General features: G+C 36.4%; 1 protein-coding gene and 1 long non-coding RNA gene across 28 annotated transcripts in view; one reads left to right on the top strand and one right to left on the bottom strand.

Annotated features, from left to right (window-relative positions):
• Positions 1–1017, bottom strand: part of LOC113595864 (uncharacterized) — a 67696-nt gene extending 66679 nt beyond the window's left edge. The window contains exon 1 of one of the 2 annotated variants that reach the window (XR_003416493.2): positions 872–1017. This is a non-coding gene — a long non-coding RNA (uncharacterized LOC113595864). Of the gene's footprint in view, positions 1–861 lie in introns of both variants that reach the window. The other variant, XR_003416494.2, reaches the window with a different exon arrangement.
• The window catches only part of KDM4C (lysine demethylase 4C), a 425929-nt gene that overhangs the window by 123063 nt on the left and 287528 nt on the right, over positions 1–15338 (top strand). For 25 of the 26 annotated variants that reach the window (XR_008291191.1, XR_003416491.2, XM_027047047.2 and 22 more), the window contains one exon: positions 3554–3691. Coding sequence is in view for 23 of the 26 variants with exons in the window: in XM_027047047.2 (XP_026902848.1) it covers positions 3554–3691 (138 nt within the window). In the remaining 3 variants the exon portion in view is untranslated. Of the gene's footprint in view, positions 1–3553; positions 3692–15338 lie in introns of those variants that run through there. The other variant, XR_008291192.1, reaches the window with a different exon arrangement.

Raw genomic sequence — 15338 nt, 5'->3', positions numbered from 1 at the left:
GCTGGTTATAGTTCACTTATAACAATACTGAAAATAAAATGCAGAACGTTCAACAAAATGAGATGTAGCACTTATACACTGAAGTCTTTTATAACATAAAACATAACATAATTTATATATTTATGTGATCAATATGTGATTATGAATAACAATTTATATATATGTGATCAATTTTTTAAAAACAATTATTATTAGAAGTTTGGTTAGAGTCAATGATTATGACACCAGTATGTTGCTTCTAAACACATTCAGACATAGCACAATGAAAATTTCATTATAGATAAAATTGCCTGATGACTTAATCAGATATTGCTTCTTTGGAGTATTTCTAAAGATTAAGTTCTGTAAGACTCAGTACATGCTAGATTCTTCTATTTTTGTGTCCATGGGTAGTTATTGGGTCAGAATTATTACAGAGCATGAGAACTTTTATGTGAAGAAGCTAAAATGAAGAAAAAAAACAAAAACAAAAAACTTTTGACCAGATAAGTAAAAGCTCCCTCTCAGAGGAGGATTTAGTAATTAGCTCCTTATAGAAACATTAATAAATAGCTATACCCTCTTCATCTTCTTTTTTTCTTCATTTTTAATTTGACTTTTCTTCCGATAATCTTTGCTGTTTTTCACCTCAGAAGTTTTTCACTTGTGACTAAATCTTTACCTCTTATTAATCTCAGGCCCTTAAAGTGCATTCCACCCCCCAATCCCCAGCTTTGTTCAAAGTGGAATTTTTGCAAGGACCAGGAACCATTCTTCAGCTTGAGGGGAATCCATGCTCATGCACAAAGCATCTAGCTATATTCACGCATGAGACATATCTGTCTTGTGTCACAGAGATGCTGTCACCACTGTTTTACTCACATAGTCTTACCCATGACAAAAAGCATGCTTCTGAGATGTGCACTGTGGCAGGTGTGCACAGATGTGGAGAGAGGCTGGTCTTGAACTGCAGCGCTGTCACAGTGCCCACTGTTACAGAGGGCGGGGGGTGTGTCCCTGAGATGGGCCACTGCTGCTGTGGCGCTCTGTCTCACTTGCAGATACCTCTGGGCACTGGGTTTTTTAGTCTCAGACACATCATCAGTGAGTGTTTCTTTTAGGTGGTTGGCATTAGCTTGATCAGATACTTTTATTTAAGTTGGAGTTTTAGAAGACAGAGGAGAATGAGTGAACTAGGGTCTCCCAAGGATAGAAAATCTTTTATGATTTTAGGGCTGGTGATAGATAATTGATCAAGCTGGTCTTTGGAGAAGGGATTATGTGAAGTAGTAGGATTGTGGGATTGGTTCATTTCCCCAGGATGGAGGCCTTGGAACTCATAGCTCCTTTCTAAGCTTTGGGGAGAAGGAGGCAGGTGCCCTCCACCCCTTTCTGGGCTGTGGCTTCTTAATACTCCTTGGTAAATCACCAGATGGCTCTCCTCTGCTCTCTTGAGGGTGGGACATTTTGTGGCTTCTGAAGACACCAATGCCTCATCATCTGATTGGCAATTGCAGTTTTTCATATGAAATACTGCCACTTCCCTTTCTACATTGATGAAGGATGTGTGATAACTCTGTGCTCCTCAAGAAACATATTCTCTGATAATGGTAATGTAACGTGGGACAGAGTAGTGTAGACTTCCAAATTAAACTTCACAAATTTATTCCTGATTCTGTCACCTGGGAAAATTATGTAATTTTTCTAAGCCTCAGTTTCTTTAGCTGGAAAATGATGATAACAATAGTACCTACTTAATAGGGCTGTTATGAGGATGAAAAGAGATGACCTCTAAGAAGGGCTTTGCATAATATATGTTATACAGAACATATTCTTTCTCCTTACTTCGACCGTCTTTTTAGGCAGTTCTTTCACATTTGGAGAAACATTATTTTCCTCCTTCTTTCAATGTATTTGCACATAATCATATATATATATGTACATATATATATATGAAAAAGTACTTAATAAACATAATGTATGCTTTTAGATCATGTGCACTTTTCAACTTCCTTCATTATATGGAATTGTGGTGATTGTTTAGTTTTATAATAAAAGTGACTTATTCTTTTCTGTTACGCTATTTTCTGACCTGTATATTACACCAAAGGCAGTTAATTAGCCTTACATTTTGGTAAACTGGGACTGACCTGTTTCTAGAAATTATACAGAAGCATAAAATTTAGAGTCCCATTCAGTAGGAACAGGTGCTCTTTTTCAACATGGCAAGATTTTCTAGGTAGAGTAGAAAAAGATTGTAGGTGGCATTCAGTGGAGCAGTGAAGATAGTCTCCTTATTCCAAAGGCAGCAGCTGCACCCTCTTCCCCCATCTATGTAGGGTTATAAACAGGTGATCAGGGTGAGTTTTGTTTTATCACAAAGTATAGGGAAAGCATAGTTTCCAAGCACAATTATAATTAATGAAATTCAGTGAGACCAGGAAAGGAGAGAACCAGGCTGTGTTCTCATGTGGCTCATGATGGAACCGGAACCATGTTGAACACTGATAGCCATTCTCTGCCTGCCAGGTGGCAACTGAGTTGCTGCTCATTGCGATAGAACACCTGCTGGGCTGTCATGGGGGAGAAGATGATGAGATAAATTTCAGGATTGTTGGGAAAGAAAATACTTTTACAACATTTTAGCATCCCTAAAATGGCAACCGAGTTGCATTGTGTACAACTGTTATTTATTTATACAGTATGCCTCCTGAATGTTTACATACATGTACATACCCACATATTTCTCAACATTTTAGGACTGAAAATTAACCATGGATAATAAATTTGATAGTCCATAATAGTATAGGTAAATTAAAAAAAAACACCAAAAAATTTTGTTTTACTATTTTTCTACAGCTCATGGTGTATTTTGTGTGTTTTGGTAATTATAGAAAGCCATGTCTTTAGCCTAATAAATAGGAGTGGAATAAGTATATTTTTCATGTTGGTCTTTAATCTCTGACTGGTTTATTCAAGTTACTTTAATTATATTTGAAGATGCACTTACACATACATATTTGAATAATTCTTTGATAGAAATTTTACTATTAAATGGAACACAGTTAATTAAATGTTTTCTGAATATTATGGAAGAATAATTTGGTGAATATCACCAACTCTTTAGCAATAGAATTAATAGTAAAGCCTGTTGAGCATGCATTATTGAAGTTTTTTTTTTTAGCTCTAACAAACATCAGTCAAAATATGTCCTGTGAAATAACTCCAGTAACATGATTTTTTAAAGTATTAAAAATATGCACATTGATTGCTAATATGAACAAATTTACTTGGATAACTTAAAGACAGCTTCAAATAAAATAAAATATCTTTGATTATGGATTGAATGAGGGAATTACATTGCCAGAGGTCACACCCTGTTTAGAAAAGTCTTTAAAGTTTCCTGAAAAACTACTGAAGGATTGGATAAAGATCTGGGGGAACTTCTTTTATACTAGATAGCTCTGATATCATGGCATTTTTTTCTTTTTTTTTAATAGGAAATATATTTTAATTGTCTTTGCAATTTGGAAAGTCTGATAATTGAAAATATTATATGTTTTGTACCCTGCAGGTCACTCAGGAGGCTGGAGAATTTATGATTACTTTTCCATATGGCTACCATGCTGGTTTTAATCATGGTTTCAACTGTGCAGAATCTACAAATTTTGCTACAGTCAGATGGATTGACTATGGGAAGGTTGCTAAATTGGTAAGTTATGCCTCAAAAATAAGGCATAAATTAAATGTGTATTCTGGTTATTGTGGTGGGAAATCTAAGATCATATGCAGCACTTTTTTTCCCTTCATTAATACTGTGTGCCTCGCACCATGGTAATTTATTTTCAGACTAGATATATTTGTTTTACATAGCATGTGTTATCATTTATAGCTATAGTTTTCTGTTTTGAGATTTTTGTGGAGAAGTTTACTTTGAGAGGTAATTTTATGCAACTGATGTTTGCTTCCTTTCTTAAAGCCACCAATTATTTTTTTGTGAGATTTCCCAGTGGCTCCCTGTGGCTCCATGTTAGGTAAAGACTTGGCTCTTTACCTAACATGGACTAAATATGGAATTTAGTTCCATGGCTTAGAAAACAACTACTTATAGATGAAAATGTCTGTAAAAATTATAGTAAGAGGTTGAGGGAGGGTGGTAAGAAGAAATGATTAAAACTTCCCTTAGTGCAGAAATAAATTTCTTGAAAGTAATGCAGAATATACTTTAATAAGAAATGTATCTTTATATTGCATTTGTACAAAATTTTGCATTTCCTGCTCAGTATATTTAATTTAGTTCACATACTGTGTATTTTCATTCACAAGAAACAACTTCCATTAAATTTAATTAATTTCCCCCTGTGGTGTTAAATAGAGGACATCTTCAAAGAGATGGTGGCTTACATTAAGTTGCTTTCTTTCCTATGGCTTTGAAGGCAAGGGTATAGGCTGGCAGAGGGCAACTATGAATGAAACTGTGTATTTTACGGAGTGTGTAAAATTGACACAGATTTAGTGGAAAATGACATGACAGCTTATGTGGCTGTATCTTGGCCACTGCATGGTATAAGTGAGTGTTTTTCATTCCACATTGATAAAGCTTGTATGTGGAACCATTGTGAACTTAGAAATATATTCAGGGAAAAGAACACCAGGTTTGATTTACATGTGTATTTAGAAAATTACATAATATATTAAAATAAAAGTAGAGCCCTTTGGCAGCCTAGGAACCATTTGTATGGATTTATGAAAAAAGGAAAGCTCCTGCTATTAGAAGACTTTTTCTGTTCTGAGTAATTTCTATTTATGAGGGGTAATTTAGAAAGGAATAGAACTGAACTACTTCTTCCCATTATGGATCCTTCATATTATCATAAACCTAATAAAAAAAAATAGGAAACTCAGTGTATGTACCTTGGCCAGCTACCTGCAGTGTTTTCACAGAGAGGTAGTGCTTGGATCTACATTGAAACAGAGCCATACACCCATAGTAATAGCAAGGTATGTATTTTATGGTTTGCATTATTTTTTTTATTAACAATTTTTTTTTTAACATTTATTCATTTTTGGGAGACAGAGCCGTGAGTGGGGGAGGGGCAGAGAGAGAGGGAGACACAGAATCTGGAGCAGACTTCAGGCTCCGAGCTGTTAGCACAGAGCCCAATGTGGGGCTTAAATCCACAAACCGCGAGATCATGACCTGAGCTGAAGTCGGATGCTTAACCAACTCAGCCACCCAGGTGCCCCTGTGGCTTGCAGTTTTAATCATTGACAGAGTAAGTCAGCTATCACAGCTGTTCAGTTATCAGAAAATTAGCTGGTGCTTGTTTACTCTGAGTTTCAGATCTAGTTCACGGGGTATTGGCCAGATTAGTTTCTCCTCAAGGCTAAAATGTCCTGGGTGGGTTTCCACATTCTTTGTTAATGTAGAATGGGACTGGGGTGTGACCAAGTAAGAGAGGTGGGCAGTGGTCCTCTGAAATCCCAGCTGACAGAGCCTAGGATTGTGGGACTGTAAGAAGTAGTGCGCTGTGGTGGAGGAAGCAGGGATCTAAGGCCCAACTTTTCTTCTGGCTAGTCGTATATCATTAGGAAAATTGTTTATTTTGTTTGTTCCTTCCTATATAAATTAGAAATACCTCTCCACCCATAGATCTGTTATGAGAGGGAGAAAACCTTAGGTATGTGGATATCCATTCATGCTGCGCTGATTTGTATCACTCAATTTAGTTAAGGAATATGACTGTCTTGGTTCTGGAATTTTGCTAGGTACAAAATTGTTCAATGGCTATACTGCAGTTTTGGGTAAATAGTGCACTAGATTGCATGTGTTTGAGATGTTTTTAGGTGTTGTCTCCACCCTTCCCTTATTTTGGTGAGGTGGTGCTGCTCTGAGAAATGTATTTGTTTTCTATTGCTACTAGAGCAAATTGCCATAAAAGTAGTGATTTAAAACAATACTCACTTACCATCCCTGTAGGTTGTATGTCTGATATTAGTTTCACTAAGCAAAAATCAGGGTGTTTGCAGGGCTACATTTCTAACTGGGATTCTAGTGAAGAATCCATTCCCTTGCTCAGATTGTTGGATGAATTTGGTTCCTTACAGTTGTAGGACTGAATTCCCATTTTTTTGCTGCCTGTCAGCCAGGTCTTTGCTCCTAGAGATATCTCTCATGTCCTTCCAGGTGGTCTTCTACATTTCAGAGCAGGCAGTCCACAAAATCCCTTTTGTCATATAAGATGACATATCTACAAATTATAGGGAATAGGACATGGATGTCTTTGTTGTTGGGGGTAGGGGTGCGAAGGTGGGGGCAATATTCTGTCTACCACGGAGTTCCAATTAATAATTGACATGGTGATATATTAAGAATCTGCTTTGAGTAGATGTAACTAATTTAGTTATTCTGCATAAAAACTGGAAACTAGGGGCACCTTGGGTGGCTCAGTCGGTTGAGTATCTGACCTTGATTTTGGCTTAGGTCATGACCTCATGGTTCATGAGATTGAGCCCCGGGTCTGGCTCTGTGCTAACAAGCATGGAGCCTCCTTGGGATTCTCTCTCTCCATTTCTCTCTGCCTCTCCCTCTCTCAAAATAAATAAATAAAATAAACTAAAAAAATAAATAAAATGAAGTGAAAAACAAGGTTATTTAAACAACAACAAAAAACTGGAAGCTAAATTGTAATGGATACAGTTTTGAATGTTTCACTAAAACATACTTATGCTTTCTTAAATTATACCCCTCAATTTTTTATCTTGGCTATTCTCAGAAAAATAAGTTATCTTATATTGTAGGGTGCTGTGATGGCATTTTTGTGCATATGTTGGTGTCTTTATAATTTATCTGACACATTTTTATTGATCTCCAAGGCTGTTTCTTTACACACTCTTGTATCATGTGTATGTGCATGCTGTCCATGCATGTGTGTGTAGCTTTTAGTCTCGGGAAAATTTGTGAATTAGGCAGTTAGTTTTTATGTTTTTTTTTTTTTTAAGGACAAATGTATAATGGATTAATTATAAACTGCACTTAAAAGACTTGTGGCTTTGAGGGTGCCCAAAATTAATTCTTAAACTAACAAATTTTTGCCTTAATTCTTTGCCATATCCAGTTTATTCTAAATGATAGCTATTAAGAAATAGTTATTCACAAGTGATGATGAGTTATGCTTTTTGGGGGGGACAGATAATTAAAAAAAATAATGGCATGCTTTTTCCTAGTGGAAGCACTAGGTGCAGTGAGGTCTTCTTTACCTGTCACATTGGGTTTATATGGGTATGTAAAAACTCCCAATAGTGTCCCTTTGTGGGACAGAAGTTAATGTGGTGCAGAATGTGGGGTCTGTACTGGTTATATTTTACATATTACAAACCAATATTTCTACTTTGACAACTTAGGAAAGAACTTTACAAAATCCTATATTTAATTGAAAAATACACCAAAACACTAGGTTTTGAAAAGATAACCCCAGGCTCGCTGATAATATTGGAGATATTGGTGATTTTATTCAGAAAAATCCTGCATGATACTCCAGAACAGAAGGGCTTTGCCTTTAAGAGAACTCACCTACCTAAGAAGAGGGTTATGTAATTTTCCCCCATTTCATTGTTCAGAGGTAAGGTTTTCACTGAAGAAGAATTGAGAGGATTGTTCTAGGTTGCTACATGCCCATTTGCCTACTGGCTTAGGCAGAGTTCAGCTTCAGAGAGTGCTTGGTGAGTTCCTCCTTTGCAACAGGATTGTGCTACGTGTTTGTACAAAGAAGATGGGCATGTTTTCTTTGTCTTTAGGGAGCTTTCATAAAGAACAGAAGGGCTTTTAATAAACCTCCATTTTCAAAACTGAAGTATGAGTGGAACATACCATCGTGAGTTATTTTAGGCATCTTTATTGGTTTGAACATCAGAGTGATCTAGTGTAAAATGCTACATTTTTTTCTGGTAGAGATTTAAAACTATGAAATGCTTTAGCAATTGAAAGGAAATTTTGGTGCATATTTGAGATAAATGTTTCCCATTTCTGGATCGTTCTCTCCTGTGGTTAAATGGAGTCCATGGTTACTTCTGTGTGGCAGCTGTGGTGGCACTTGTCTGCTTCCTGGCTAGGCTGGATCAAAGAGCTGGCCTGCAGGTTGTATTTCATTTTTCCATTTGGTAGGATGAAGTGCAGTTGTTTTGATGTTAGGTTTGATGGATTTGTTTGCCACTGCATTCATTAGCTTCATATCAAAAAACTGACAGGCTGTTAAATGAAACTTTGGCTTAGATTTTCAGCTTGACTGTTTGGAGACATTTGTGAAGATATTTTGTTTTTGTGTCGCAGCAGCCTCAAGCACTGTGATTGTCTTGAAGGGAAGAAAAGTTATTTACTGTACTGATTTTCTTGAGTAAAAAAGAATCATTGTCTTGGGGACAGTAATATCTGGCCTACACCATCAGTAGTGTATTTATGACCATGTATGCAGTGTGAGAAACTTATCTATGGCATGGTAAATAATGTTATCTTCTTGGGAGGAAAGGTAATAGTTGGTGGCTTCAAAATGATACTTCTTATTTTAAATCAATTTTATTTTAAGTGATAATCTACTAACATGATATGCCAGAAATTTGAAAAATTGCACTGCAGATCTGGGAATGTTCTCTCATGAACTTCAGGAACATTACTTCACAATGTAATTTTAAAACATTTTGACATTTGAATCCTCAAATGTTTCAGCAAGTTTAAAAAGATAGAATTTTGAAGTCGATTTCCCTTTAATCTAGAAGGGATTTTGATTATTGTCTTACATACAAGAGCTGTGATATGGCTTCATTCCATTTCATATTTCAGGGTTTTTTTAATAAGATTTTTTAAATGTTTATTTATTTTCAAGAGTCAGAGAGACAGAGCATGAGTTGGGGAGGGGCAGAGAGAGAGGGAAACACAGAATCTGAAGCAGGATCCAGGCTCTGAGCCTTCAGCATAAAGACCCATGTGGGGCTTGAACCCATGAACCGTGAGATCATGACCTGATCTGAAGTCGGATGCTTAACTGACTAAGCCACCAGGCACCCCTATTTCAGTCCTTTTCTAAAATTAGATTTCATTATTCTTAAATCAAGTGGAATCCTTCCAAAAAATCTTTAATCTTGGGCAGTCTTTTTTTAAACAATCAGAAATCATTTTAATGGTTAGTCCCTATGTTATATTTTATTATGCTTTAGATTACGAGATTTCTCTATTCTTAGAACACGTGAAAGAAGGAAAATGTAGACCCACAGTCCCTGCATTCTAATTTTGGCTATCTGATGTGGCATATATAATATGAACTTTGTGAGCCCATAGATTTTCTCCATTTTTTTTTTCCTTTTTACCTCTATTTTGTTTCTATTTACTGGGCCCTGGTAGTGCAACATAGAGTACAAAATACCATGTAGAGAAACAGAATCATATGAAGGCATGTCCTTTGGAGCTTGTACTCTGACTGGGGAATTAGTACTTATATATCTGGAATAAGTATTAAGAAAGAAAATATTCATATTATATCCCTCATTTTATTCTGATAAAGTATTGAATTGTGACATTCAGAAAATCTGAGTCTTCAAGTAGTATAGTAGAAAGTCAGTTGATTAGTATATATTGTGTCTGTAGGGGAGATATCTGGGACTTGAGTCCTCAGAACTAGGGAGCCCAATTTGATTTATTACTAACTTAAATTTGCTGGATTTGGGGAGTTGAGGTATATGGTTTATGACACTGATGTTTAGTTGCTAAACTGAAATCAAGGTATTATCTGGTTTTTTTTTTTTGGTTGTTGTTGTTGTTGTTATTAAGTTTTAGTTTATTTTGAGAGGGAGAGAGCGCATGTGCGAGCTGGGGATGGGCAGAGAAAGAGGGAGAGAGAGAATCCCAAGCAGGCTCCATGCATAGCAAGGACCCCTTTGCGGGGCTGGATCTCATGACCAGATCATTACCTAAGCCGAATAGTATGCCTTTTTGTTTACACTGTTGAGTGCAATTTTTACGATGGCTTTATTTGTCTCATTATTATTATTTGATATTTTGATTTGTATTATACTTGAGTATGAGCAATGAATAAATGGTTAGAGTCAGATGCCTTAACTGACTGAATCACCCAGGCACCCTTGTATTATCTGTTTTTCAGGCCTTAGTTTAAGTCTTTTGATAAAATGTGGTAATTTTAAGAAAAAGCTAGTTAAAGGAGTACTTAGGAAAAGTGGGATCTGAACCCTTGGCCCAGCTGATGTTTGTTTCCTGGTGGAAGAGCTAAGTGTGAATTGGGACTTCTTAAATAAGGCATACCAATCCAAGTCATTGTTCCCTTTCCTTTGAGATACCCTTCTCTGCTGATGCAACAAGAGCAGTATGTGCAGGTGCCCAATTTGAAGCTTTGGTATGGGAGTATTGCTTACTTGATCATTTGATGTGACCTCTTTGAATCAAAAGAAAGTTTTAATGGGATATCACTGAGGTCAGTGGGTATAATTAGACTTTAATCTGTGGATCCACAATCTATCCTCCCTCTGCTCTGAGCAAGGTGATAGAACACACTTCTTTCTAACTGCTGGTCATAACTGTAGTGTAGAAATTTCCCACAAGCCCCTGGGAGCACTCTGTGTGGCAGCACCAGGGACCATATTAAGGCAGAAAGCTGAAAGTAATGAAAGTATATAGCTGAATAAGTATTGGTATAAATATCAAAGGGAATAAAGAATGGGTGATGAATCCTGTGATTATTCCCTATTATTGTTCTAATAGTTCTACACCTTTGCAATTAGACGAATCAGAGTATTAACCAATTCAAAGAGGAAAAGTGTCCCCAGTTAGGCAGACCCTGAAAAAGTCTCATATTATAAAGAAGCCAAGTCTTAATTTTCTCCCTTGGTTAGCCATGCCTATTATTTTTAATTTACTATAATTTTATCCCCTACAAGCTATGGCCAGTAATAGTTTTTGCCTCTTTCTAAAACAAGTAAGACAAAACAAGAGTGTCTTCTGGATGATTTCCAACATGTTAGTTTAGAGCACTAAATAATTCTTTGTGGCACAATATACAAAGTTTAGTGCTTATAGTTAATTCTTCCAGGCATTATTTTTTGTATTTTATTTATAGTAATCAGTTTGCATTTTTCCATGTGCTGCATTTAAGTAGGGCAGTATCGATAGTTGTATGTCTTCTTGCTTATGCTGTTGAGTGCAATTTTTATGATGGCTTTATGTGTTCTTATTATTTGATATTTTGATTTTTATTATACTTTTGAGTTGAGCAGTGAGTAAATGGTTAAGTAAGGGAAATTTCAACTTAGAGTTATAATGTCATTTAAAAATATGAAGACGTGAAATCTTAATATTGGGGAATTGTCTATCTTGTAATCATACATATCAGTAGTTTGGGGGACAGTGGATGAAGGTTGCATAGTATGTATACATATATTTCACTATTATTGCTATTATATTTTAATCTTTAGGAAAGTCTAGAACATCTTAAGGAAGAAAAATTTAGCATGTGTTAAGTTTAGCATGTGATAATATCAAAGTTAGTTTTATAAAATTAATTATATCTTACATCTCCTTTCAATACACTTAATTAGAAATACAGCTGAAGCAGTTCTTAAGGTTCTGCGATCACATAGGATTGCGCTGTCTGAATCACACTCCAGGGAGGTGACACAGGGTGTGGGGGTGGTAGACCCTCTGGGGAGTAATACAGTTTGTCTTGAATCTCTCAGGCTGTGTGTGTAATTGTGCTGAGCTTCATTTTCTTCCTGTAGAAAGGAAGCATTGATATGTAGTGGTGAAGGGATACAACAAGTTCAGGGGTTAGTTGCACTGATTAGAATTCTGACTTTTCTTTTTACTGGCTGTGTGATTGGAGTCAGTACGTAACTAACTTGTCCAAATCTCCCTTTTCTCATATGTGTAATGGACATTATAGCTTCTTTATAGTTATTATGAGAAATAAATGCAAGTAAATATGTAAGGAGCCTTGAAGAGTTGTGATGAGAACTGGTAGACGTGTGCATCTTTTTTACAGCATTCCAGTTTGGGGAATTGACCTTGGCTCAGTGGTGGGCCTGACTGATCTAAGGGAAATCTGTTTCTTTGTCCAGTGATGATGAGTCAGTTCAGTGGGCCAGTTCCTGGTCCAATAGAAAGGAAGATTGGGTTGGTGGAGACAGAGGAAAATGCCAACTTGTCTCGGAGAGTGTTGGGAGGCTTGTCTCTCCAGATGGGCACAAGGAATCACTGACACCTGCAGCCTGTAGTCATAAGGGGACCAGACCTAAAGTCTGTTCTTTGGACACCAGATGAGAGAGCTGAAATGCTTGTGTTGAAAATCAAAGTCTAGAAAGAGCAATCCAGTGTTTCATTTTTCATAACATTGTCAGAGATGCAGGGGTTCATTGCTCCATCTGTGTAGCACTTCCATCCCTAATAAGAGTTTTGATGGCTAATTTGAGTGCGGGTAAACAAAAATCAACCCAGTCACACAGACCTGTGTTAGAAATCTGGTTCTGTGTAACCTGCCTCTGTGAACCACATTTTTCCTACCCATCAGAAGGGCTTTGACCCTGGCCTCATCAGCCCTGTGATGAGGATGGCGGTGTAGCTGGGATAGTCATCTAGCACTGTGTCTTTTTCACTGAAAACATCTTAAAAAAGCAATCCATGATGGGTCATTTCTAAGTCTGGGAACTCTCTGATACTAATTTGGAGAAGGCTGGTGGAGTTTAGGCCTGAGGCGTTGAGAAGTCATGGCTGTGGAGATAGTATTTGCAGAATAAGTGCTAGCAGCAGGCTGGACAGAAGGATTGCTTTATATACTTCTACTGATTTCTCACACTTTCACTGTCTGCCAACATGAGGGAAGTATGAAAAGAAGTGACATCACCCAGTAGTGCTTGGGGTTCTGTGGGCCAGACTGCTGAGGGGGTGGTCTCTGGAGGGGCTGTTGCTTACGTCTTCAAAACCATACTGTAGCTCTTGGGCTCCGTGTGGAATTGGAAAAACCATGTGTTGTAAATCCCTGGAAATAAAACCCATCATGGGTTTTAGAGATTCCTGCTAAATTTGACTGTAGTCCACACATGGCTTTCATATACTCCAGGTTTTTATTTGAGTTAAGATACAAAAATAGGTAGTTTCCAGCAACTTTCTAAATTTCATAACAGATATTTTTATAAGGCCTAATAATAATTCTAGTGATTCTTGGTCGAGTATTTCTAGTTCTTGGGAATGTATATTCTGGGTCATCCTTTAAGTATTAATTTTTAAAAAAATTGGACGGTTCTGATGATTATTAAAATAGCATGAAACCTGTTTCTTTGCAGGTAAATAAAATTGAAAAATTGCTCAAACCTCTATATTATTCAAAGTAATAGTGAAGGATTTCTTTTTCTTATCATATTATTAAAGAGAAAAGGAAAATTCCCATTGCTCATGAGAATGTCACTGCTAGAGTGGGCACTCTGCACTTCTGTTAGGTGGTAGTGTCATCAGTGTAAGCATTCCCAAAAAGCAGGTAGGTAGTATGTATCAATAGCCATCGACATCTCCATGCTCTTGACCCATTCTTATACTCCTAGGAAATAATCAGAAATGTATGCAAAAGTTCATTGACGAAGATGATTGTCATAGTACAATTTTTATTAGCAAAAATTAAATTAAAACTAAAATGTCTAATGACAAATGGGAATCATTGAATAAATTATGGTGTGTCCATGTACTAGAATCCTTTTAATTTTACAGAAGATTATTTGAAAGGAAATCACTATGGCTGTTAACATTACTATTTAAATACTCCTTGTTAAAATGTATAAAAATAAAAAAATACATGTGCATATATTAAAAAAACAATTAGAGTACAGAAAAATATTTTATGACCCCTTCTAATCCCTTCCTGTGAATAACTTGCATATCCCTTCAAAAATATCAGCATATGTTTATATCTTTTTAAAAATCCACAACACATTTGGTTAATATTGTGCACATTGTTTTCTAATGCCTTCCCTTTTAATGTCTTTCCTTTTAATGTATCTTTCATGTATGCCAGTAAAACATTTTTAGAGTGTAGACATTTATTAGAAATATCTTCTAGCTTGTCCCAATAGAGTATGACAGGTGGTTTGCAGTGGATTTTTTTCTGAGGGGCATCATAGAACCACAGCAGTGCATGAAAGTTCATTGCACAGATCTTGTTAACAAATCAGGACTTTGAAAATGAATGCCTTAGTTCACTGCTCTATTTCCATTCCCTCCATGCAGAGCAGATGGCAAGGTGGACCTGGTGCACTCTCACGTTTCTAGCCCTGTCTTTGTTGACGGGCCCCGCCTGCCCCACCATCTCAGTTTATTTCACCACAGTTCATATTGGAAGATAGTTAATGCCATCATTGTTTCTGTTTTTTCAAATAACAGCATTTGCAACTGTGTTCTCATATTTGAAGGATTGGATCGGTCATATAAATTTTAAGAAGTTCCTTTAGAATTGCAAGTCTTTGGCCTAATAAAGAATTATCCCAGTGAATTTGGAATACATGGCAGGAAAAAGTAACTAAATGACTTTTGTCAACGATTCTGTGATAATGAAATATTTGAAATAGGAATGGCACAAAGTGGGGATAAAACCCAGCCTGGTTTGTACATATAAATGGGCAAGAATACATAGGCAACAAAGGCTACATAAAATAAGAAAATATCAACTGTAGTAATCATAAAGGATACTCTAGATTTAAAACACGCACATGAAGTAAGACAATCAGGAAATTATTGCCCATAGTTGCAAGAGAGCAGATGGTGCTTAAATACCCCTTAATTTTATATCATTCTAAAAATCAAACAATCAAAGAGCATGTACCATCTATATTTAAAAAGTCAAATGCAAACTTTTCTATTTTGGGGGTTTGCTAGAGTTGAGTTGAAGAACAAGTGAAACATTAATTTACCACTAACGACACACATTGGAGGCTGTCTTGGCAGGGGATTGAAGGGACAGTGAAGGAAGCAATTTCTAAGAAGGCAGTATTCAAACGTTCCTTAGCTCCTGTGTGAAACTCTTCTCTGTTATGTATTTTCCCCCTAAGTGGCTCTGGTAAGATACTTGATGTTGAATGTTAAAAGTTCTTAAATGTCTAGATTATGTCTCTAAAATGACATCCATTTAGATACAAGGTCATAATTTTTAGAAAATGTATTTCATGCTTAAGTATTTCACATTTGATTAGAAAGAATGTTGGAGAGGTTTTCCTGAGTTTTGATGCTTCCTACACCCCTGACCATCATAATTAATGCTGAATCCTGAGCCCTAAAACGTTTAGTTTGAGTAAGTATGACCAAGATATCTTACTAGATA

Source organism: Acinonyx jubatus, chromosome D4 (assembly GCF_027475565.1).
Source record: "Acinonyx jubatus isolate Ajub_Pintada_27869175 chromosome D4, VMU_Ajub_asm_v1.0, whole genome shotgun sequence".
NCBI lineage: Eukaryota > Metazoa > Chordata > Mammalia > Carnivora > Felidae > Acinonyx > Acinonyx jubatus.
This window is presented reverse-complemented; position numbering and strand designations above follow the sequence as displayed.